The sequence below is a fragment of the Calypte anna genome, chromosome 4 (assembly GCF_003957555.1).
Source record: "Calypte anna isolate BGI_N300 chromosome 4, bCalAnn1_v1.p, whole genome shotgun sequence".
Taxonomy (NCBI): Eukaryota; Metazoa; Chordata; class Aves; order Apodiformes; family Trochilidae; genus Calypte; species Calypte anna.
This window is the reverse complement of record NC_044247.1, coordinates 17,410,489-17,432,378: the sequence shown is the minus strand read 5'-3', so window position 1 is coordinate 17,432,378 and position 21,890 is coordinate 17,410,489. Positions and strand designations below refer to the sequence as shown.

General features: G+C 48.2%; 1 protein-coding gene across 5 annotated transcripts in view; it reads right to left on the bottom strand.

Annotated features, from left to right (window-relative positions):
- ARHGEF9 (Cdc42 guanine nucleotide exchange factor 9) overlaps positions 1-21,890 on the bottom strand; it is a 171,893-nt gene that overhangs the window by 91,407 nt on the left and 58,596 nt on the right. Inside the window, exon 1 of one of the 5 annotated variants that reach the window (XM_030449340.1) lies at positions 12,950-13,065. The exons of 2 other annotated variants lie outside the window; for them this stretch is intronic. Coding sequence is in view for 1 of the 3 variants with exons in the window: in XM_008500077.2 (XP_008498299.2) it covers positions 12,960-12,989 (30 nt within the window). In the remaining 2 variants the exon portion in view is untranslated. Of the gene's footprint in view, positions 1-1,526; positions 1,879-12,949; positions 13,066-21,890 lie in introns of those variants that run through there. 2 more of the 5 variants (XM_008500077.2, XM_030449339.1) reach the window with 2 other exon arrangements.

Genomic DNA, 21,890 nt, shown 5'->3' with positions numbered 1-21,890 from the left:
AGGCGTCTCCGGGCGCTCTGCAGCTCCCGTTCCCCACAGCCCTGCCCCGGCTGCGCTGAGCAGGGGATGGAAGAGATTCAAACGCCAGCGAGAAGAGGCAGGGCTGGTAGGAGCCTGCTCACACCGGGCAGGGCATCAGGAGGAAGGAAAGCAGCTCAGTAACAGCGAGGCAACCCTCGAGAGCTTGGGAACTCACTGGGAGGCGGTGAGGAGGGAATTTGGTAGGGGGAAATCATCTCTGTCCAACCCTGTGCACATCATCCCGTCATAAAGATACAGGGTAGGCTCTAAGAGTTAAACTGCATTTCTGATTCTGCAGATCAATGTGTCTAAAAGGGAGGTGGGGAGAGGACAGGATGGGAGATCTTCACTCCTTCTGCAGCACCCAGAAAAGCTCACTCCTACATAAAGTTCACATACACGCTCAGGGTTTATGGGCCAGGGGCCCAGTTGCTATCCCAAACCTCATCAGATCCCAGAACCAGCAGCTGGAGAGGCAGCATGTACAGAAAAAAGATGTATTCAGCTGGAAAAAGCAAGTGAATTTACGAACAAAACACAGAAGCACTGCCAATGCATATGCATCAGGCACTGAAAATGTGCCGCGGGGCTGATCAGCAGCACCTTCCTGCTCCTCAGAACACACCCAGGACATTCCCACACACACACACCAAGGCCAACACACACCAAACCACCTCTGATTTTGTTCTTTTAATGAGTGGGCTCGTGCCAGCAAGAGGCAGACTTTCTTCCCGTCCTTCCAGGGCAGGTATTTTTGGTCATCAACATTTGGAGAAGGAATTATGCCCCTACCATTCAAACCAACACTAAAACCCAGATGTTGATGCCAAGGCTGGTTTTATTTTCCTTCCTTTGCTGTCTGGGTTGCTGGAGGGCTCCTCCATTGTGAGCCACAATGTGTTTGCAGATGCAGAGGGTGGGTTGTGCTGAGCAGAGTAGAAATAGGAATGGTTTTGGGTTAATTAAGTGGTTTGTTTTCTTTTCTTATTTCTTGTAAGAGGTAACTAAAAGCCAGAGGCTGTCTCCAGTGAGTGGGACCCCTCACTCTGCTCCAGCAGATTTTCTCATTCAGAAGAGAAGTGTTTTTTCACCTCTATGTTTATAAGAAGCTTCTTTAAAGCTGCCCCAGGCAGGCAGCCTGGCTGCCCCATTAGCACACATGGCAAGCTGTGCCCAAGTGATGGATCTGCCTGCATTTCCCATCCAGTTGTCATTTTAGGATAGTCTGGTGCAATTTTACACTAATCAGAACAGCAAATACATAATAGATGGGGAATATTTACTGTTGTTACCATCCTTTCCCAAAACAACAGAAGCCATTTTTCCAAAATACAAGCCTGAACTCCCACAAACACCCACAAAACTCCAGGTTCAGTCTCAGTAATAACCGCGACCTCTCCAAAACTCACAAAGGGCCCAAACTGAGAGGCATGTAAACTCGCAGTGAGCACAGAGGTCCAAACCCCAGCCTCAGGTTTACAGGAAGCCCAGCAGAGATGTTCTACCTGTCCACAGCAGCCTCTGGGGCCTGCAGACACCTCGGCAGCCACAGCCCATCCCTCGCCTTGTCCTGCGCCGTTTGTCTCCTCTCAACACCAAGAACGAGAAGTGGACCGCTGGGTTTCAAGGCAAACTCCTCTGTGTCTTTGCATATAGACAAAGGAGCAATAACTGGGGAGGTAGAAGCAGCAGAGGCCTAGGAAATATCCAGAAAAAAAAAAAAAAAAAAGAAAAGAAAGGTGCAGTAGCTCTCACACATGCTCAATCGCTACTTCCGTAGCTGAAAAAGGCAGATTTCATGACGAGCGATGTGCCTGGCAGGGCTCAGGCAGTCGTTCTGCAAGAGCTGAGCCAGTCAGAGAGCAGGGGAGGGCAGAGATTATAAATAGAGGAGATGGAGCCAGCCCCCTGCAGCTGCAGGCAGGAGGGTCCCCACTGCCCTGCTCCCCACCCACCGCTCCTGCGTCACTAGCAGCTGCCAGAGCGTGGGGTGCAGCTGCCCAAGGCCCACCCAGAGCAGGGCTGACCTGAGGCCAAGGGGGGCTGCTGCACCCCGAGGGGCTCAGGCCACACCACCCCTCTCCCCAGGTCCTGCTCCACAACAAAACACCCCAAAAGATCAGGCAGGAAAGCACGGGGTGCCTCGGCACACACAGATACAAGTATTGGGTTCCAGTGGCAGTGATGTGTGTAGCAGCTACCAAGAGGGATCAGCACAAGCAGACTGACTGAAGAGAAGCTTTCTGTTTTGAATTCTATTCAGGGTATTCCCAGTAGTACTTGCAGCTTATATAATTCCCCGTGCCTTCTGCATGCACTAAATGTTAATTTCACCAGGAAAATGGGTGATACTTTCTACTAGAAGCCTCACTGAAAAAAGAACACCCACACGTCAGGGGTTTATATAAAACCATCCCAAGTTTAACTTCACATAATGCTTTCCTGTAAAGTTTAGCCTGACCTGTTTAAAGCTAAAAGAAGCCAAGATGTGTAATAGTTATATAAAATACCCCTTACAGCACAGCACATGCCCTAACACTACAGTAGCTTCCTGGGGCACAATCTGTAATGCCAGATCAGCGACGGCTTCTTCGTTTGAGGAAGCAGTTGGGAATTGCCAGCACCTTTTCTGCAGGTGTATCAGGGAAGGAAGGGAGCCAGGGCTCCCACTAACTCATCCCACCCATACACGTTAGCCAGAGAGAGCCTGTGTATTCTGGGCTCCCCAATAACAGTAAATCAGAAGGGCCCCTCCAATAACATTCATGACAATAGGGTAATTTTGAGGTAAGCCCTGAAGCGGATGCTGCCAAGTCTTTCAATCCTCCTGTGCCTACCACAGGGTCTCAGCCATGTGGACTGTGATCCCCACTCCAATGGATCTCTGTAGGGAATTAGCACAGCCCACTACTTCAGCTCAACAAATACAGCTCTCACTCAGGAGGAAGGGATTTACAATTTGAATGCTTTAGAGTCCCTGTATGTACAGGACAGGAGTACAGGGACAGGAGTGCTGTGAGCTGGCAGGACGGTCCAGGCGTGTGGCAGCACAGGATTTCAGCCCCCAGTTCCCTGCTGTGTGTGCAGATTCCCTGTGCAGATGAACAACCTACACTGCAGCAAATCCTTGGATGTGCAGAGGTGTCTGTGCTTCCTAACTCCATCTCCCACTTCCTGCAGGAATGAAGCACTCCAACTCATTTCACCCTCCCATGGATCTCTGTTAAACACACCATAGGCAGCAAGCAGTGGCTGAGCTTGGGGCTTTGGCACAAGGACCTCAACTCATCTGTCAGTGAAAAGAGCTAAATATTTTGGTGAATTTGCCAAAGTTTCAAGCAAATCCCATGGTGGTTTGTGAATTCTGAGCAGGCATAAAGCTATGGTTGTGTTTGCCTGGATGAAACCCAAAGCCCAGAGGAAAAACAGCTGCTGGTGACCATCAGTTCTGAACTGCTTTGGGTCTTTGGTGTTCCCTCTTGGAGCACAAATCCATCAGAGAAATTTACTTTTCATTTGAATTAACACTGTCCCCAGAGAGGAACAAACAGCAACTGCTCTGCCCTTCCCAGTGCCCTCTCCTGGGCACTCAGGGACTGCTGCAGCATTAGCCCCCATGTGGGGGTTGTTGACTCACGGTCTCCATCAGGGATTATGAGAAGACCATCAAAATAATTGGTTTGGGGTTTTGTATTTGGTTGGTTGGTTTTGGGTTTGTTTTTTTCCTAAATCCATCCAGGAATTAAGATGCAGGCGTTCAGAGATTAAAGGCCAGTGGGATTATGATTTGCTAAATTTCCAGAAAGGAGGATTTTCTTCAGCTGAGAGTTGCCTCTCCTGTCTCTGCACAGCATGTCTGACACAGAGCCTTCTGCTCCCACCCTTCACCCAGTGAGCTGCAGAGGGGCTGCAAAGGGCAATATTTCCTTCAGGAATCTCCATAATCTTGTATGTTTACAGACTGGCTTCACAGGAAACTTTGAAAACCCCCAAAGGCAATAAAAATCCTTATCCAACTAAGGAACATGCAAGTGGAGAAATATCTGTAAAAACTCGGGCTCAGGGAGCTGGTGCTGGCAGTTACCAATTATTTTCCCAGCCAAGAGAGCCTCCCAGTTCCTTGCCTGCCCACTCCATCCTTCCCGTGCAAACTTTCCATGGATGGACTTTCTTCCAGTAACTTCCTCTACTTCTTCCTTTTGTCCTTCTTTTTGCCTTGCTCCATGCATCTTCCTTAGAAGCTTTTATCTCACCTCGTCCTCTGCCCCAGCCCTCCCTCCCACGGCAGCTCAAGTGTCCTCTGCCAGAGAGACAAACAAGAAAACAAAGCAGTGGGGTGGCTGGAACAAGCACAGCTTCCTCCAGCATCCTCCACATTAACTGCACAACACGTTTCAGCCAATTCACAGCACAGCGAGGCAAGCAAGGAATTCATTTACAGAACTAATATAGAATACAATTACAGAAAGTCAAAGGGGAAAGAAGGAGAGGTGGGCAAGGATAAGATGATGATGATCTCAAAAGCTGGGGAGGTGTAAATAGTCTTCAGAAGAAGAACTGCAGAAAAAAAAAAAAAAAAATAAAAAAAAAGGCTGAGTGGAGAGCTTGCAAAGCAGTGAAGTGGGAGAGAAGGTAGAGGAGGAAGTGAGCAGAGCAAGACCCTTGAAGCAAGCTGCTCTTTTAGCAAGGCTAAAAGTGCTGGAAAAAGAAAAAAACCCAAAGATTAAGTTTTTAAGCTCACTTTTACAGTGTTTAGAGAACAGAGGGCACTGCTGGAGGTTGAGTTTGCTGTGCTGCTTGACCTGTATGGCCAACTGGCCAAGAGCATTATACAGAGCTCAGAGGCTACCAGGAGGGACCTGAGCATCTCTGGGTCACTGCTCAAAGTGCTCTGTGAAAAAGAACAACAAGAATTTCACCAAAAGATGGGAAGCATCACATTGACCTCCACAGCTTGACTCTTGGTAGATGTATTACATACAAAGACACAGAGAGCTCAGGCAAGATGTAGTGGGTGAACTCCTTCCCATTCTTCACCAGTTCTAATTTTATCTTAGAAAACAAGAAGTGCAACACAACAGTTGTGTCCCCAGTGTAAAGACTGATTTATTTATAACCATTTCATTAATACTAACAGCCAGACAACAATCAAAGGTAAGCTAGGGAGGTTGTGAGGCTACACCAGCCTTGGTTAACCACCCTCTTGAAAACTAACCATGTTCCAGGTGACCAGGTTTAACCCCTTGAGTGAAGGGCAGTACTGTTGTGTCAGACACCAACCAGAGGTGGCCTTAGACCTCACCTGGAGACCTCAGTTAATCCTGGTTCCTTCTACAAACAGAGCCAGCACCTCAGCAGATGGTGCTCTGCCCACTGTCAAAGAATTTAAGCACTTGCATCATGCTGTGAGGGGAGAAATAAAGTCAAAGCCTTGCCACTGTCATCCTACCAGGCACCCAGATGTGTATCCAGAGCACCCTGACCAAGTATCACCTGCATCCTGGCACAGCCTCATGTGTCCCTGCCAACATCCCTGCCACCCACACACAGCTGCAAGGCTCCAGCCTGGAAGTGGGGACACCAGGGAGCCATGGCCTCACCTCAGCAGTTTCTGGAGCTTTTGTAACACTGCACAAATCATGCTGCAATGGCACAGAGTGTGAGCCAGGCTGGGGGTTGTTACCATTGTGTTTGTTTGGATCGCAGGGAGAACAACAAAACTTCTATTTTTAAGTTTATTTGAATGAAAAGCATTAAAAGACAGAATAAAACCTCATGCCCCTGGCAATCATGTTGCAAGTGCTTTCTCTTTTGCTTGCATCTGCTCCACACCCCAACCTGCACTCTAGAAGCATCTTCAGACTCTCTAATTTTGAAAAAGTAAAGGAAAAAAACCCTCAAGACCATCAGGAAACAGATGTGATAGTACCAGTCACCCTGGTCACAGGAAAAGACTTCACAGACCAAGGAAATTGTGTTTAAAATATCACCTATCAGGTTTAGTTGTTCATTTTAACCTTACATAGGCTCTTGTAAAAGGCCTAGAAAATATATAGACATTTACATCTTCACTTTACTTTTCGGGCTTCTGGGCTTGCAGTTGAGCCTGGAAACAAGGAAAACCAGCAAAGCCCAAACTGCAGAAAAATCCAAGACAAGTGCCTTCCTTCCCCTGCTCCCTGCAGGCACTCTTACAGGAGCTCCAGTGCTTTTGCTCTCAGTTCTGCCATTAAATTGCAGAGATTTTCACATCTACACATGCCTGGACAATGTGCTAAGTGAAGAGAAGAAAAAAATTAAAAAAAAAAAATCACCCACTAGAAACCATCCTACTAAATCCAGGGTCAGTGTCCCCAGTGTGGTCCCAGAGAAACACAGCTGCACAGAGGCAGAGGAGGGAAAGCTCTTGGCTGTGAAAATCAAAGGGTGTGTTTCAGGTTTGCCAGGACACAGGCAAATCCAATGCCTCACATATACCCTGTGCAGTTAAAAGGCAAATCTGATCGAGTGGTTTTCATCTGCCTCAGCCTGCAGAGGCCCAGCAATTAGCAGTGCAAGAGAGATGCTGGGCAGAATGGCAACAGCCTGATCCCTGATGCACACACCACACAGCAGAGCCACGAACTCCACAGAGGGAAAAGTGGAAAAGAAAAAAGTTTCTGGTTCTGCTTTGTGCCTGCACTGAGCAGCCATGCAGAAAGCATGGGTTGAATGAGCAGCTTTGCTGCACCAGGCCTCACTCCTCTCCACCTGCTTCTGCTCCTGGGTATGGCCAAAGCAGACCCTGTGGAACACAAAGGGTTTGGAATGTGGAAGTCCTGATGCAGTTCCCTCCTCAGGACTTGTTCTTCAACTCTGTCAGCCTGAGCTTACTCCAAGGGAAATATGAAATTAGCCACCACGTGGGTATTAGGAAAGCTGAGCCCAGACACAGCCCCACGACTTCCTGAGAGTCCTGACACAAGGCTGTGGTGGATGGGATCAGAACCCCCAGCCCTGCTTCAGGCAAGAAGGATGAAGAGGGAAAAAAATCTCCTGCGACTCCTTACAGCCCTTCTCATACCCCTTCTGAGACACTGTTGGCCTTGGCTTTCCTGGATTTCTCCTTGTCAAGATATTGAGTAAAGAAAAAAGCATCTTATTAAGAAGCTGAGCCATGGGTGTCATGTTCTTCACACAAATTAACCTAGAGAATTAGACGCATCTCAAACAAAGCATTTTCTCCCCTTTCTCTGCCTCCCAAAACAGGCAAGAGAACAACCTAGTGATTCTGGCACTCTTTTAATGGAGAAAACAACATGAGACAACCTCATGAAGGAGAATTTCCAGCTGGGTATCAGTCGATGTGTGAACAGAACACAAACCACTCGTTTTTATCAGCATTAAAAAGGAAAAATCATTTCCTAGCTTTTTTCTTTCTTTCTTTGTTTCCCCTTTCTCCAAACAAATCCCAGCAGCCTTCACCTCCCGTTCCACCCTGGCTCCCTGGGACTGCTTGCAGCCAGAGCCAGCACAGGCTGTGGTCCCTTCTGATGCTCCACAGGAGCCTTCCAGGAAGGCCCAGCACTGCCCTCCCACTGCCTGGCAGTGACAATGTGCCACCAGGGCGAGCCAAAGGGACGCTGGCTGCGTGGGATCACAGGGATAAGCCTGCCTGCTGGAGGACACGGGCTGAACACAATGAGCAGGGAAATAACCTGGGGTTGTTCTTCACAAAGCACAAACTGCAGTTCTGCAACCCTCAGCAGCAGCAGCAGCAGCAGCAGCAAGGTAGAAATTCAGTGGGACAGAGCTAAGGTTCACTGTGCTCTCCAAAATGTGGCCTGCAGATTGCAGAGCACCTCTGTCTGGAAACACCTAAAGCAGAGAGGGCACGGGGTAACCTCCTGCATGCCCAATATGACCTTGGGTTAAACCCAAGGGGTTCTGTAACAGGATGAGCTGGGCAGGCAGAAGCTGGGATCCCCTCTGAACAGACCACAGCTGCACACAGGAATGGACTTTTCTGGGCTCAGTGTGGGCTCACCAGAGCCCCGGACCAGTAACTGGGCTTTACTTCTCACCCACACCTTCCTACGAGGTCGAGGCAGAGATCTGGCAGCCTGAAACTGGCTCCCAGATGTGACACTGCTGCCACTCTCACACAAAGCTCTCCTTGCCTTCCCCTGCCCACATTACATAATAGGCAACTTTTATTTTATTTTTTTTTTCATAAGATGTCTTTTCATAACAATAGAAACTATTGGAGACCGAGAAAACTTGATGAATTTTTCCTATTATCTAAGAGCTTAGTCACTCAGGGAATTAGTCATGTTCAAAATAACAGCCAGGCTCAAAGAGATTGAGAGCAACTGTTCTGGAGCAGAAGCAGCTAATGTCATAAATACATTAAGATGTTAGCTCGAAGCATTTCAGAGATTTTTCAACAACTGTTTAAAAAAAGAAAAAACCCTTTTCACTACACACAAGGAAATCAGGTTCTCCACAGTTCAAAAAACCACAGCAGTTTACAAAGCCTGCTGGGCTCAAACCCTGAAGCCCTGGGCACAGGAGGGACAGATGGACTTGGTGACCACACCATGCCTGTGGCTTCCCAGCAAGCACACACTCAGACAGCCTTTCACCTTCCTCTGGCACCCTCCAAGCCATGGTCTCAAAGGGTTTCCCAAACATCATCATCACCATGGATCTGGAGATGGAGAAGTTCCTGGCATGTCCATCAGCCAGCCCGGAGGAACTGGGACACAGAGCCCTGGTTTGCCCATGGGACTGGAACCATGGGACTTCCCACCAACTCCTGGGATTGACACAGGGCCAATCGCCAGCGTGGATCAGGTATTTATCCAAATAATTTCATTTTCCATAATGCCAACTCCTTAACCTGGACATTCAGTGTGTACTCTAACAGCAGCTCTAAGAGGAGGCTGCGACTGGAAGATCAAAGAAGCCCCAAAGTGGGAGGGAAAAGGAAACCAGAACAGAAACTACGTGGATGAGAAAAATCCCACAAATGAATGTATTTGGTAGGAGCTCCCCAGCATGGCAGCAGGTACAGAACCCTGCAGTGCACACCAAGCTCCTGCAACCCAACCATCACCCAACCACTGCTCCCTTTGATCTCCAAGGGAGGTCAGAGCACTCTGGGCCTCTCAAGTCCCATTTTCCCCAAGGCATGGATACTACAAGATCCCTTTTTTCCATCCCATCCTGGCCTGGCTTCTCACCACCAACTGCAAATATTTATCTAAACTTTCAAAAATGAAAATCTGACCAAAACTGCTTTCTTCCTCTTCTGTTTGCCCAAATTCACATTGAGCTTTTTAGGAGCATGGAGCACAGAGTCTTTGTGCTTTAAATACCCTGTGATTTGCAGACTGAAAAGTGGAGAAGAATCAGTAAGGAAAAACACAATAAAGTTTTCTCCACCACTTGCAGTATTTGCTGAACTCCTTTTCAATATATTTGAAGTTGTGATGATTTACAGTGCTTTTTGTTTATGACAGCAATATAAAACATCAACAAATTTGAAATATGTGAGCAGCATGCCATGTAAAAGATGGCTATAAATGTCTGTAAAAAAAAAAAAAAAAAAGCAAACAACCACACACCAGGACTTTGTATCTACTGGAGTGGATGGCTGCACCCACTCGGACTCCACAGGCACAAGGTGAAGCCCAGAATTAGATCCCAGGAGAGGAAATACAGATGACAATGCATGTTTGTCTTTCCTCTGATCCATTCAAAGGCTTGGGAAAAAATCTGCCCTTGTCAGACAAAAAAAAAAAACAAAAAAAAAAAAACACAAACTCTTCCAGAAAGGCTGTGCTATGGCATGATTTAAAGCAGCTCATTTGATTAGCACGCTGGGTCAATAATTTCTGAAGAATGCCCAACCCCATCACCCACCAGCAGAGGGGTGGCTTTATCCCCATCACTACCAATGACAATTAGTTTCCTCTTTCTGGGTTAGAAACAGATACTAGCAGAGTTTAGCAGCTTAGCACCAATGAAGCATGTAAAATACCCTCATGGGATGCTAGCATCATTGGCAAAAGATTAATTGTTTAAAAAACAGAAAGCAGCACATGCAAAGGAGAAAAAAAGAACAGAAAAAGCAGCCCAAACAGCTTAAGATTTTAAGGTTTAAGGGGCTGACTTAGAAATAAAGAGCTACCTGCCTTGAGAACAAAAGGTTTTATCACCTGTGAAATATGAGTGATGTGCCCCTTAGTGCTGACTGACCCTGACAGGGAGTGGGGCTGAATCTTGAACCCAAGCACAGAAAACAGACCTTTCAGTAAATGACAAGTGCAGGACTTGTGAGCTACCAGTCTAAAACCCAGGTTTAGACCAATGTGCCTGAGCAGAACAAAGTCATGGGATGCTATCCAAAATAAATTTCTATTGCTGCTCTTTAGTAGGTACACAGAAAATAGTGCTGGAGTAAAGATAAAAAAGACTGAAATGGCCTGATGGAGGTCAGTGCTCATGAAAACTGGCCCAGTGTTGCAGCAGATGAAAGGCTGAGGCTCTTCACTGAATGGCAGCAGCTTAATGCCTGGGAATGCATCAGCCAGCCCTCACTTCAAAGGAAACTGAGCTGTTTTATTTGTCTGTAGCACATCTGAGCCAGTTGTCTGAGATGACAACGCTCACACCAACTTGCCAAAACACAGCTACTTCTGCTGTGGAACTACTCATCTGTTTAGCAGGGTACACCAACACAATCCAACCTCTGAAGTGATAAAAATTAAAGTCACCCGACAGCACAGCAGGCAAAATCTGCACAGGGTGGAACATCACTCTCTGCACTGGTATTTGGCCAGCACCTCTGGGCCCATACACCTTGTCTTGCAAAAACAGAGCTGAATTTGTACAGAGCATCAGCAGAGCATCACCAAACACCCTGGAGCACAGAGGTCCCCAGGGAACCAGGCTCCTTGCTCCCAAGTGACTGCCAAGCTCTGCTGGATTTAACTTACTTGGTTCAGTTTTGCTTTGCTGTTTTTTAATTGTTTTTCTACCTTCCTGTCAGATGATCTAGAGGTGTACGGAGTATCTCTAAACCCTGCTGAGGCTGGTGAACTGCTGGATGAAATGCACAAGTCCCAGCCCTCTCTTTCATTTTTCCCTTTTTAGAAGGAGCAATATTGGGAATTTGCTGGGTAGACCCCACTTCAAACTCAGTCACTGGAGTTACACTTTCAAACACACACACACACACACAAATATTCTCTATTATTGGCTATTCGGCAACGCCTATTAATTTCTCTCTAAGAGAAGGCAAAGATTGGCCTAATCAGAACACAACAACAAAGTCTCCCTTATTGCCAGCAGCAAGAGAGATAGCTGGAAAGATAAGATAGCAAGAAAATGTCAAGTCTTGTGCTATGTCAGTTAGAAAAGCCGCTTGCCCTGCACCACATCCCCTCCCCAGCAGAGCTCAGCAGTCACCCGGGAGGAAAGGAACAAGGATGAAAGAGCCACATCCAGCTTCCCATCACCACTTTTCTTTCCGCGTAGTAATCTCTGACAACAGAAACGGACAAACGGGTGAAAGACGATTTGTGTTGCTTAGACACCGGTGGAGAGGGGAAAAGTGCTGGGCTGGTGTGGTGCGGGGAGGAAGAGAAAACCTGGATGCTCAGAGGGTGGGTGGAGGCAGCAAAACCGCCCAAGTGGTGCTGGGCGGCAGACAAGCCTCAGACAGGATCCCAAAACAAATCTGCTATCTGCCGCAGGCTGCTGCCTGCACCCCCGTGCCCCGCTCCAAACACCAGCTCCAGACTTGCAGAACCATCAGCCATCCAGCTCCTCTTTGTAGAAGTATCTGGGAAGGGATGGAGGAGGAAGAGGATGCGAGGAGAGAGCTGCTCCGGCCGGCACCGAGCTGGCTGCTGAGCATCGGGAGAGGACGGGCAGCGATTCCTGCGCTGGCTCCAAAATCCTCCCCGCTGCCAGCAGCATCTCCCGGGTGTTCCTGCCGGAGCCGAGAGGCAGGGGCTGAGCCAGGTGACGCCAGCCACCCGGAGAGGGTCCCTGCCAGGGGACCAGCCCCGAGGGATGCCCCGAGACTCCCCCGCAGCACGGGAAAAAAATGCCGAGGGAAGGGCAAAACAAAAGCCCCTGCAAAACCCAGCCCAGCGCAGAGGGAAATGCCGGTGCGAAGCGAAGATGTACGAGGAGGGAAAAGCCGAGGGAGGGAAGGGGGGGGGAGGAGGAGGATCTCAATAACAACCACATCTCTACACGGGGAAGTTTCTGAACGAGAACCAGAGACCCTTGCTGAGCTGGGGGAACTTCCCCTCTCTCCCTCCTGGCAGACACAGCCCCTCAGACCTGCACTCCAGGCACAGTGAGCACATCTGCAATTTAGCAGTATTGGGTTTTTTTAGTATTATTATCACTGTTAAGCAGAGCTGTCACTATTCAAGCCGCTTTTCTGAAGCCTCTGCACTTCAGAGGAGTGTTTCACAGTCTGATGCAAGCCAAGGCAGGGAGGCTCGGGCTCAGCAGCAAATTCAAGCTCCCCCCGCACCGCAACTCATCACCCAGGGCAGGGCGGACCTGACAGGTCCCGCTGGCGGTTCCGCTGCCGCCAGCCCCGCTCCGCCGCTCCGCTCCCCCCAGCTCCTACCCCCCTGCCCCCAAAGCCAGCCGAACGCCTGGAAAATCCTTTGCTTTCCCCCAAAACCCACCCGTTCACCTTAGCGAACCCCCCCCTGCCCTCCGCATGCACACCCTCCCCTTCCTTTCTTTCAATTTCTTCTTTTTGCTCAGCAGTTTGGGAATGCAGAGTCCATAAAATGGCTACAGAGTGATCAATGGTTTCAAGGACAGGGAGTAAAGGAGGAGTCAGGAGATAGGACGGAGGCTTATTTCCCCGTCCAAGTACTGCAATAAGAGGAAAAGAGAAAGACATAGCTACCTGAACTCACCATTCCTGTTCCATCCCTTAGCCACTGCATCTTGCTTCTGATGATGTCCTTATTATCAGGGAGGGGAAAAAAAAAAAAATCCCCACTGCCTGGCGAGAGCTGGCAGGAAAAAAAAAAAAGAAGCCCCCCCACCCCCACCCCCACCCTAGCCTGGAGCTTTCAGTCAGACATCCCTCAGCCCGGCAATCCCGTGCCTGTCAAGAGCAGGTTATTAGCAGCCTGCTCACTACCTGGGGTTGTAGTTATTTATTTCAGTCACAGACCCAGGGACTTGAGGGGAGGGGGATCTCTTTTTTTTTTTTTTTTTTTTTCTTTTTTTTTTTTTTTTCCTTGCCATGCTTTGAAACTCTGCAGGAAGGGAGGAGAGGGGAAGGAGGGGGGACCTACGAGGACTTCGGGAAGGTCCCCATAGGTGCTTGGCACCTGTGCCCTCCGGTCACCCCTGCCCCTGGGGCTCTGGGACTCCCAGACCTGCAGAGCCATCACACGCCTCCACGCTCAGCAAGGGGCTGGGGATTTTGCTGACGTTTGAAGGGCAGCAAGTTCTGGCTCTGCTCTCTGCATGCAGGATAAGTCCCTTTCCCACCAAACCAAAACCACTCAGCCCCAGAAAAGTGCTGCCCCTGCCCGAGGTTATCCTCCCCTCAGCACCCGCGCTCTGCTCCCTTCTAAAGGTTGCTAATCCCCCACCCATTCCCCTTGCTTTTTTTCTGACTTTCTGGTCAGAGTAAAGAAAAAACAGCCCCCTGAGCAGTTAAAACAGATAAGACAAGACACTCCTGAAGCATTCACCATCGATAGGGCCACCCACCATGCCGGGGTAGATGAGCTCAGCCTGCCTGGCGCTGGTGAGGAGAGGCAGCGATAGCATATGGGATGTGCACAGCCAACTGGAAACGGGATGGAATCCTCTCGGCTCCTCCAGCTGGGCCACGTATGTCGACATGCTTCTTCCCATTGTACCCAGAGGCCGTAGAGATGGAAAGGAGTTGGCCAAGACTGTTCAAGAGGCTGTTGGGAAGGCTGCTGTGCTGCTGCCACCGCAGCTCTCCGCCATCCCGCTGGAGCCGAGCGCCCGCAGGAAGGGGCAGGCGGGCAGAGGGGCTGACGCACACCTGAACCCAGCCCAGGTACCCCACTGACAGCTCCTTTGGCAGAGGGTGAAGCCTACAACTCGCTTCAAAAGGCAAGAGAGGGCTGGTACAAACCATGGAGACAAGGTGGGATATGCAGGATATCCACACACTGGGTCCAGGTACCGGATAGACTACGAAACCCAGAGAGATGCTACAGGCTCCTGGAACATTTACAGAGGATTTAGGGATGTGTTTGAATGGGCAGGGCTTTTTTCCCATGCATTCCTGCTTCAAGGGCAGAAGGGCATTTGAATCTCCTGCTCCTGACCTCCAGAGAAGCCTACTTTTTTTTTTTTTTTTTTTTGTGCAGCTGGAGATTTTGAGTCAGGAAACAGCACACAGCTCCTCGTGACTGCCACTTTCTGCTGGTCCTGCGCCATTCAGCAGGATGCACGAGGGAGCAGAGCTGGGGTGTCTCCACTTATTTATTTAAATAGGACAGAACAAAAGTACAGGAGAGAGTGAAGGGATGCTGCCCAGCATATTTGCACTGCTTGGGCCCCACGCAGCCTGCTCTAGTTACATCAAGCCATATTCCATCTCCTTTTATACAGGCACTGACAGCCATCATTATTCCCAGAGATGGTTGGCAGAAGAGTCAGAAGGCAAATGCTTACAGGCATCCAAACTCTGGAATTCTGCCTCAGTTTGCTAAGTGACAGAAATCCATGGTAGGTTATTTACATCCAAAGGAGGACTCTGGCCTGAAAATCCCATCTCTGAAAACCATTCTGGAATGGTCTGCTCCCCACCTTCCCACCAGGGAGAGCCCAATCTCCTGGACGTGGCAGCTGCGCCTCAGAGGTTCCCCATCAGTTTGGGAGGTCAGACAGAGCCACTGCAGCTTCACCAACTGATTCAAAAGCTGTTGGGGTTGAGGAGAGCTGGGACAGAAGAACTGACAGACCAACAAAACATTCTGAATGCATGGCCATTGTTTCCTTCAGAATACTGCATCAAAAAGCAATGATCAGGTCATCTATAACTGAAGGATAAATGCTTTTACTTCAAGGAAATCCTAAGTACCAGATCTGCACTACTGCCTCTCTCACACACAATCAATACAAGACTTTCCTAAGCACAAGATCATCTTTAAAACACCCACTGCATCACCCCAGTAACTCCACTAACTTCAGTCACAGTGACACTGATCTTAACCTTGGAAGTGCAAATGGAGGTAGAGGTTGTCTGGCAGATCCCATCATGTTGTTCTAATTGGTAAAGTGGATCTGGAGGAGGAGAAGGACCATTTTTTTGAGGACCATTTTTTTAAGGCTTCTCTCCTCCCTCTGTCAGCTGTTGATCAGGCCTGTCAGTGAGGCTAATTTTCCACTGTTTCACCTCCCATCCCTTGGTTACACTAAGCTGAGAAGTGAACCAAAGGTTGCCAGGTTAATTCTTGCTTCCTGCAAAGGTGACAAAAGGCAACAAGGGCCAGGAAGGAGCCAAAAAGCCCTGACACAGGATCAGTCTGCACACAAATCCAATCTTGCCCAGATCAGTGGGGCACTGAATCTCTCTGGCACAGGTGATCTCAGAAAAAACCCAGGGGTGTTTCCCTGCCAGAAAACTGCACCTCTGCTGCTCTGCTCTGTGCACAGCACCCTGCAGGCAGCCAGCAGGCAGGGACCCAAACCCAAGCCCTGCCATAGCAGAGGATTCAAGAGGAAGAGCCACCCATGAGCTTCTCCACTGGAGGCACCCCCCAAGGAAGGGAAGGACCTTCCTTGCAGCAGAGGGACCCATGTCTGGGCTGCTCTGCCCCCCCGTGGATGGGGGGAAGAGATTTTGCTTAGCAGAGCAGAGCTGCTCCTTGGTTTGTCTGGGGATTGTTCCAGACTAAATCCCCTCTAAGTTCTCTCATGTTTCTCACTGATATTGCTAAGTTGCATTCATCCTTAGCAGAGCTGTGGTCTGGTCACATTTTACCTGTCACAGACTCTTTCCCTACAGAATAAGGCCCAAAACCAGCTGAGGCATCTCAGCCTCAGAGAGATGCTTCTGGATCCCCGTTGCCTGTACGATTCCTTTTACCACACTTTTGGTCTGGATCAACCAACTTTTGGGATAATACAGACACTTTGTCTAGGAAAGGACAAGGTTTTCCTGGAAATTGCTGTGTAGTAGCAGTTGTGATTGGTATCAGGGCTGTAATTATGAGATTAATGCCCCTTTTCTGTGTGCAACTTTTTTCTCCCAACTCCCTGCAGCTGAAGAGCAACTCCAGGACTCCAGAGGGGTAGGAGCAGCAGGACATTGGCTATCACATCACACTGCTGGAAAAGCAAACACCAATCTCCATTCTTGTACCTCAGCCAATACATTTGGACTCATGTAAGTGACACACATGAGACTGAAAACAACATTCCCACTGCAACCTGCTGTCTGATCCAATCTCTGCAGACACCCCCCCTGCTCTTCCTCTGTTATTTACTGGCACACTGCAGCACCACGAGGCAGCTTTGGGGCACAGATCCCCAGCTCCAAGCAGATCCCAAACCCTACACTGGGAGCCCAGTTCATTTTCTTGCAACCTGAAGAGCAGGAAAGGAAGTACAGAAGTGTTGCAAGATTTCACCTCCCTCTCATCTTTTCTCTTCACTATATTATATTACCACATCACCACTGAAATCTCCTTTAGATCTCCAAGGCCTTTTTTCTTTAATCCCACTCTAAGAATACTGCCATACACCACTCTGGATGTGGATGCTTTCCAAGATGCTTCTCTCCCTACCCTGCTGCTGTCTTCACAAGGGGATTTCCCTTCCTTTGCTTTTCACCCACTCTCTCCCTCCTCTTCAGCTACACCATTCACTGGAGGCCTTGGAGAATAGCCCCCAGCAAAAAAAATTATCCCCCCATCCGAATTCCAGTCCTGAATCCACCTCGTTCAGGTGGGAGCCCAGCTGAGCCCTGCAGCCAGCCCTGTCACACAATGGTTATTTCATGGCTGCAGAAGGCAGATGTTCTTCATTCCTTATTAGAGGGCACAAATATGTTCTAGCAGCCATTATCTCTATTGAACTGCAAAGAAAAGGCATCAAATCCTACAGGTTAATTAATGAGAAAGGAGGGGAATTTGTCTAACCTCTACTAGGAATTATCCAGCCTGGCTTTATAAATCAATCAGCCACGCTACACAGCTATGAAATACGTACCTTCCTTCAGGAAAAAAACCCAAACCCTGTGGAATACTTTCCTAATGGCCCAGTGCCTCTCAGATTAGCACAGCAATAATGCAGTGCTTCGGGCTCCTGCAAAGTATTGTTATTATTTATGGTACATTACAAGAGAGTTTGTTCTTTAATAGGAGATGACATATTCAGAGGCTCCAGATACGAGCGTTCTCCTGAACTAACTCTGACACAAAGACAGTTTTAGTCATAAATTACAGGACTTGAGCAAGTGTGTAAGAATCATTTGCTCTGATGTAAGCGATCGGGATTCAGCTGTTTATCACTGAAAGGAAAAAAGATCATCATCTCCCCTTCCAGCTGCAAACCAGGGGTAAAAGGGCTTCCCCTGACTTGCCCAAGGTTACACTTCAAAGCCCTGACAGGGACAGACCGAGGAGCCCACACTTGTCCATCTCTGCCCCAAACCACTTCCTCAGTGTGTGTACCTACACTGTATGCTGGCACAAACTAGAGTTATTTCTAGTTTAATAATGCATATTTCACAGTATTAATTATTGGGTGTATTTATATTTAGCAGTCACAGAGCAGACAGACACCAGTCCAGGCAGAGGTGTGGCTCACACACAGCTCAACCCTGTCACAAAGGATGGGACGAGCCACAGCCAGGCTGCCCACAGACTCTCCCCAAAGGGATTTTTGTTTTGGCTTTTGTAACAAAACAACAGTTTCAGTTTTTGAAAGGATGAAAACAAACTGGAACTTTCATGAAACCCTGTTTTTAAAAAGCAACTGTTTTTTGGAATAAACCCTTCAGTTCACAGCACCTCCCAGCCAGAGGGAGATTCCTCCCACCCCTCTCCACACTGTCCTGCAGGACAATTTACAGCCTGGTCCCCAGGAAGGCAACAAACCACGCTCCCTACCTCCCCCCTTCCCACCCCACCTCCCTTTCCTTCCCAGCTCCCATCCCAACCTGCCTCCCTTCCAGAACTGCTCCTTTGCCAAGCTGCCTCCACCCTTTGCCTTTTGTTTACTATTCCTTTTTCCTCCTCACCCCCCTCTGACTGACAAGACAACTCACGCCTCAGCCCATTTGATTTTCTAATATCTTTCAACTTTTTCCAAGGGTGCCATTTTTAAAACTCCCACACCTGTCTTTATTAAACCATGGCAGTCTGTTGCCAAGGAACACGCTCAGTTGCTAGGACCTCTGCTTTAGAGGAGAAAATTAATAACCTGCAGTCAAATTAAACTCTTAGGGTGATGAGGACAGCACCTCCGTTCAGATCCCCAAGCCTGTTAAAAGTCTCTTTATGTCCATCTGTTACCAGCACTGCCCTAGTTCTGCTTATTTAGGGAAAATCCTATGGAGATTTAAAAAAGGAATAAAACTAAATTTGAAAATCAAAGGGCTTTACAAGTAGCACAGTGCTCATATATAAATTCATTTGTGTTCTTAGAGGGAGACCTGCAGCCAAAAAAGATACAGATTTTTTAAGGAAAACTAGAACTTAATATTACTATTCACAAAAAAATCTACAGAGAAAACAAGAGATGTTCCCCCAGGTCATGCGTTTTAAGACAAGAAAGGACTGGGCAAAGCCATATACCCATTCTCCTCCCTCTTGGCCTGGAGGGATGTTCCCTTGCAGACTGGGGACAGAAACCCAGTCCCAGGGTTTCTGGTGCCATCCTCCACACTCCCCTCCCTGCCTTCTCCTGCCTGCCAGCAGCTGCAGCAGCCAGGGCACAGCTGGACAAGGGAAACAGGCAGGGAAAGGAGCAACTGGGACCAGCCCCAGCCTCACCAGGAGAAGTTCTTGTGCTGGAGCATCATCTGCAGCTCCCATTGGTGTAGGGAAACCTCTTTGCTAAGTCCTCCTATTAACTGGAACTACTGGTTCCAGAGTCAGGCAAATGACCCAGAGAAATGCTCTCCTTTAATACTTCAGGCTGCTGAAGCATCCTCAGGTTTCCCTTCTGAGGGAAAACTGCCCCGAGTCACCCACTGGAGACAAAAGAAAGGCAGAGAGGCTCTCTCTCCCCCACCCAGCATCCACAGAAGGATTTAAATTCACCTGATAAACAGCATTGCAGACTGAAGGTTGCAGCTCTTCAAACTCACTGACCATGCTGCTCTCATTCCAGGCTACTTTTCAGGACCCCTCCAAGTCCCTCATCAAACTGTCACTGACTCAGCTGGTTTGGGGGTCCTCCCCACTGAGCTCTATCTGCAAAGGAAAGCTGCAATCTGATTGCATTGTCAGAAGTGCACAAAATCCACTTTCTGACACTGCCTGTGTTCTCTTCCCTAAACCAACAGCTCCTTGCTGGTGTCCTTTGAAATTGTTAAAACTCATCTGCCTACAATAATTACTAACTCAATGGTTTAATTCCAAATGAAACGAGACTGCTCCTGGGCTGGTTTTACTGGTGCAGAGGAAACAAGCCACAGGCTCCAAGAGTCTCTGGCTTGCCAGGAAGAAAGCAATAGGAAAGGGTTTTGTTCTCCCATGCCTTTCATTTCTGCCCTGCCACACTGTACATCACCCCACAGCAGTGCAGCAAGGTGTGCAGTGACAGGAGGAGACAGGCAGGGCCAGGAGGAGCCAAAGGTTTCCCCATGTGGAAGCCATTTCACAGCAGAGAGAGCTGACAGCAAATAAAGGGTGTCAAACATGGACAAGGATTCTCTAACATCTTCCAGAACATTTACAATTTTAGGTCATAACAAAAGTCTACAGAGGTCAAATCTCAAGAGCAGTTCTAGAACTGTAGTAAAATAAATAAAGGGGTTAAAATAAATAGTAAAATAATTTAAAACCAACTAATCTGTTAAAATCAGCTAACCTGCCTGAAAAGCCTTTCTGTAGAAAAGCAATTCCTCTATTGAATGCACATCCCCACACACATATGAAGCCATAAATATGTAACATTCTCTCCCTCTAGTGGCTGGAGGCTTGGAAATTAAGATGGAAAATGACCCTGCAGTTCCTGGAAACAAGAGCTGTCCCAGTCTGTCTGTCCCCCAGCCCCCAGGGAGGCAGTGATCAGCCCAGCAGGTGCTAAGCCCAGAGAAGGAGTTACAACCTTTGCAATGGTCACTTTTCCCCAGCATGATGCAGAAAAGGATGTAATGAGCTGGCATTTAAAATTGAAGCTGTTTTCACTAGATGCCTACAGGTTACTGCACCAGAGTCACCTCCATGCTTTGCCTGTCCTTGTCTTCCCTCTCCACCACATCACACTTTGTGAAACTACTGCTTGTTAATGCACCACTGCCAGACAAGAACTGTTCCCTGTTTATTCTCACCAGAGCATCCCACACCAGTCAGTCTGCCAGGTCTGCTCACACCTTACAATGTCAGTGTGCTTGTAGGAAAGCAGGAGGCACAGAAAAAGTCACCTGGAGATGGTTGGACAGCAAAAGGAGAGGTCTTGTGTGACAAACCAAGTGGACAGCCTGAGGTGACACAGTACAAAAAGCTGCACAGCAAACTGCTCCTGAATATACTCAGTGTAAGGATTGCTCAAGGATTTCATAGATGACAAAATACCAAGCTCCCAATGAGACTCCAGCTTCCCAGATGTGGTTAAAGGGTTCCTCTGTGCTGGGGATTTGCTTTCACTCAGCTTCCTGCCACTCAACCCATCCTCTAAGGGTAACCAGCACAGTACCTGACCTTCCTTTTCAGTAAGTGCAGCACCATTTAGAAGAACAGCATCTTTGGAAGGAAGGCATCAAGGCACTACCATTTCAAGACAGTTCCTTGCCACTAACTGCAACTCACTTCTTCCATTTCATTTATTTTAGCTTTAAAGAACCAACTCAGGTGCAGTAGTAGGCATCGCTCCATCAGCACAACATCTCTGTGTGTGGGTATGAATGCTGGATGAACACCCTCAACAACAGTAAAATGTTCTTATAAAAGACTAGGGGGAAAAGGCAGAGAAGAGGTGAGGGATGCTACCCAAGTGAGTTGATGGTTTTGATCCAAAGATAACGCTTGCAAATAATCTCTGCAGTTTTTCCAGGCTTGCATGCCAACCAGGAGCACATCCAAGTCTTTTCAACAGCCTTGGGAAAAGAGGGTGAGTTTGAAGTGGAAAGGTCTCAAGCTCTGCACAGTTTTGCACAACCAGGAAAAAAAAACTCCAGAAGGAAAACGTGTTTTGAACCTGCCTGGGAAAGGTTAGCAGAGCTACCCACAACTTTCCTGTCTCTCTGGCCACTGTTCTCAGCCACTTCCCTCCCATCACCCCGAGGAGATGGATGAACTGTGACAAGCCTGGCAGGGGCTTCCAAACCAGTCCTTTGCCAGTTGGTATTTTGATTGACAGTGAAGCTTGAAATTAAGTCCCAAATGTGCCACAACATCACTGCTGAGTGCAAGGGATTATGCAGAGGTTAAGACTTCAGGAACCCTTGTGGTGTGAAGTAAGAACACCATCTTTTGCCTTCTGAAGTGCTAAATATACCAGTACTTTACTATATTCTTATCTACCTAGCTACCTCAGCAGCAGTCTGTATCAGTCCCTAAAGAAGGCAGGCTGCTATTTATAGGCATTTTTGTCACTAAAGTTGCACAGATACATTCTATGTGGGGCTTTCCATTCTTATAAACTTAAACATAGGAAAAATCTACCAAGTGATCTTC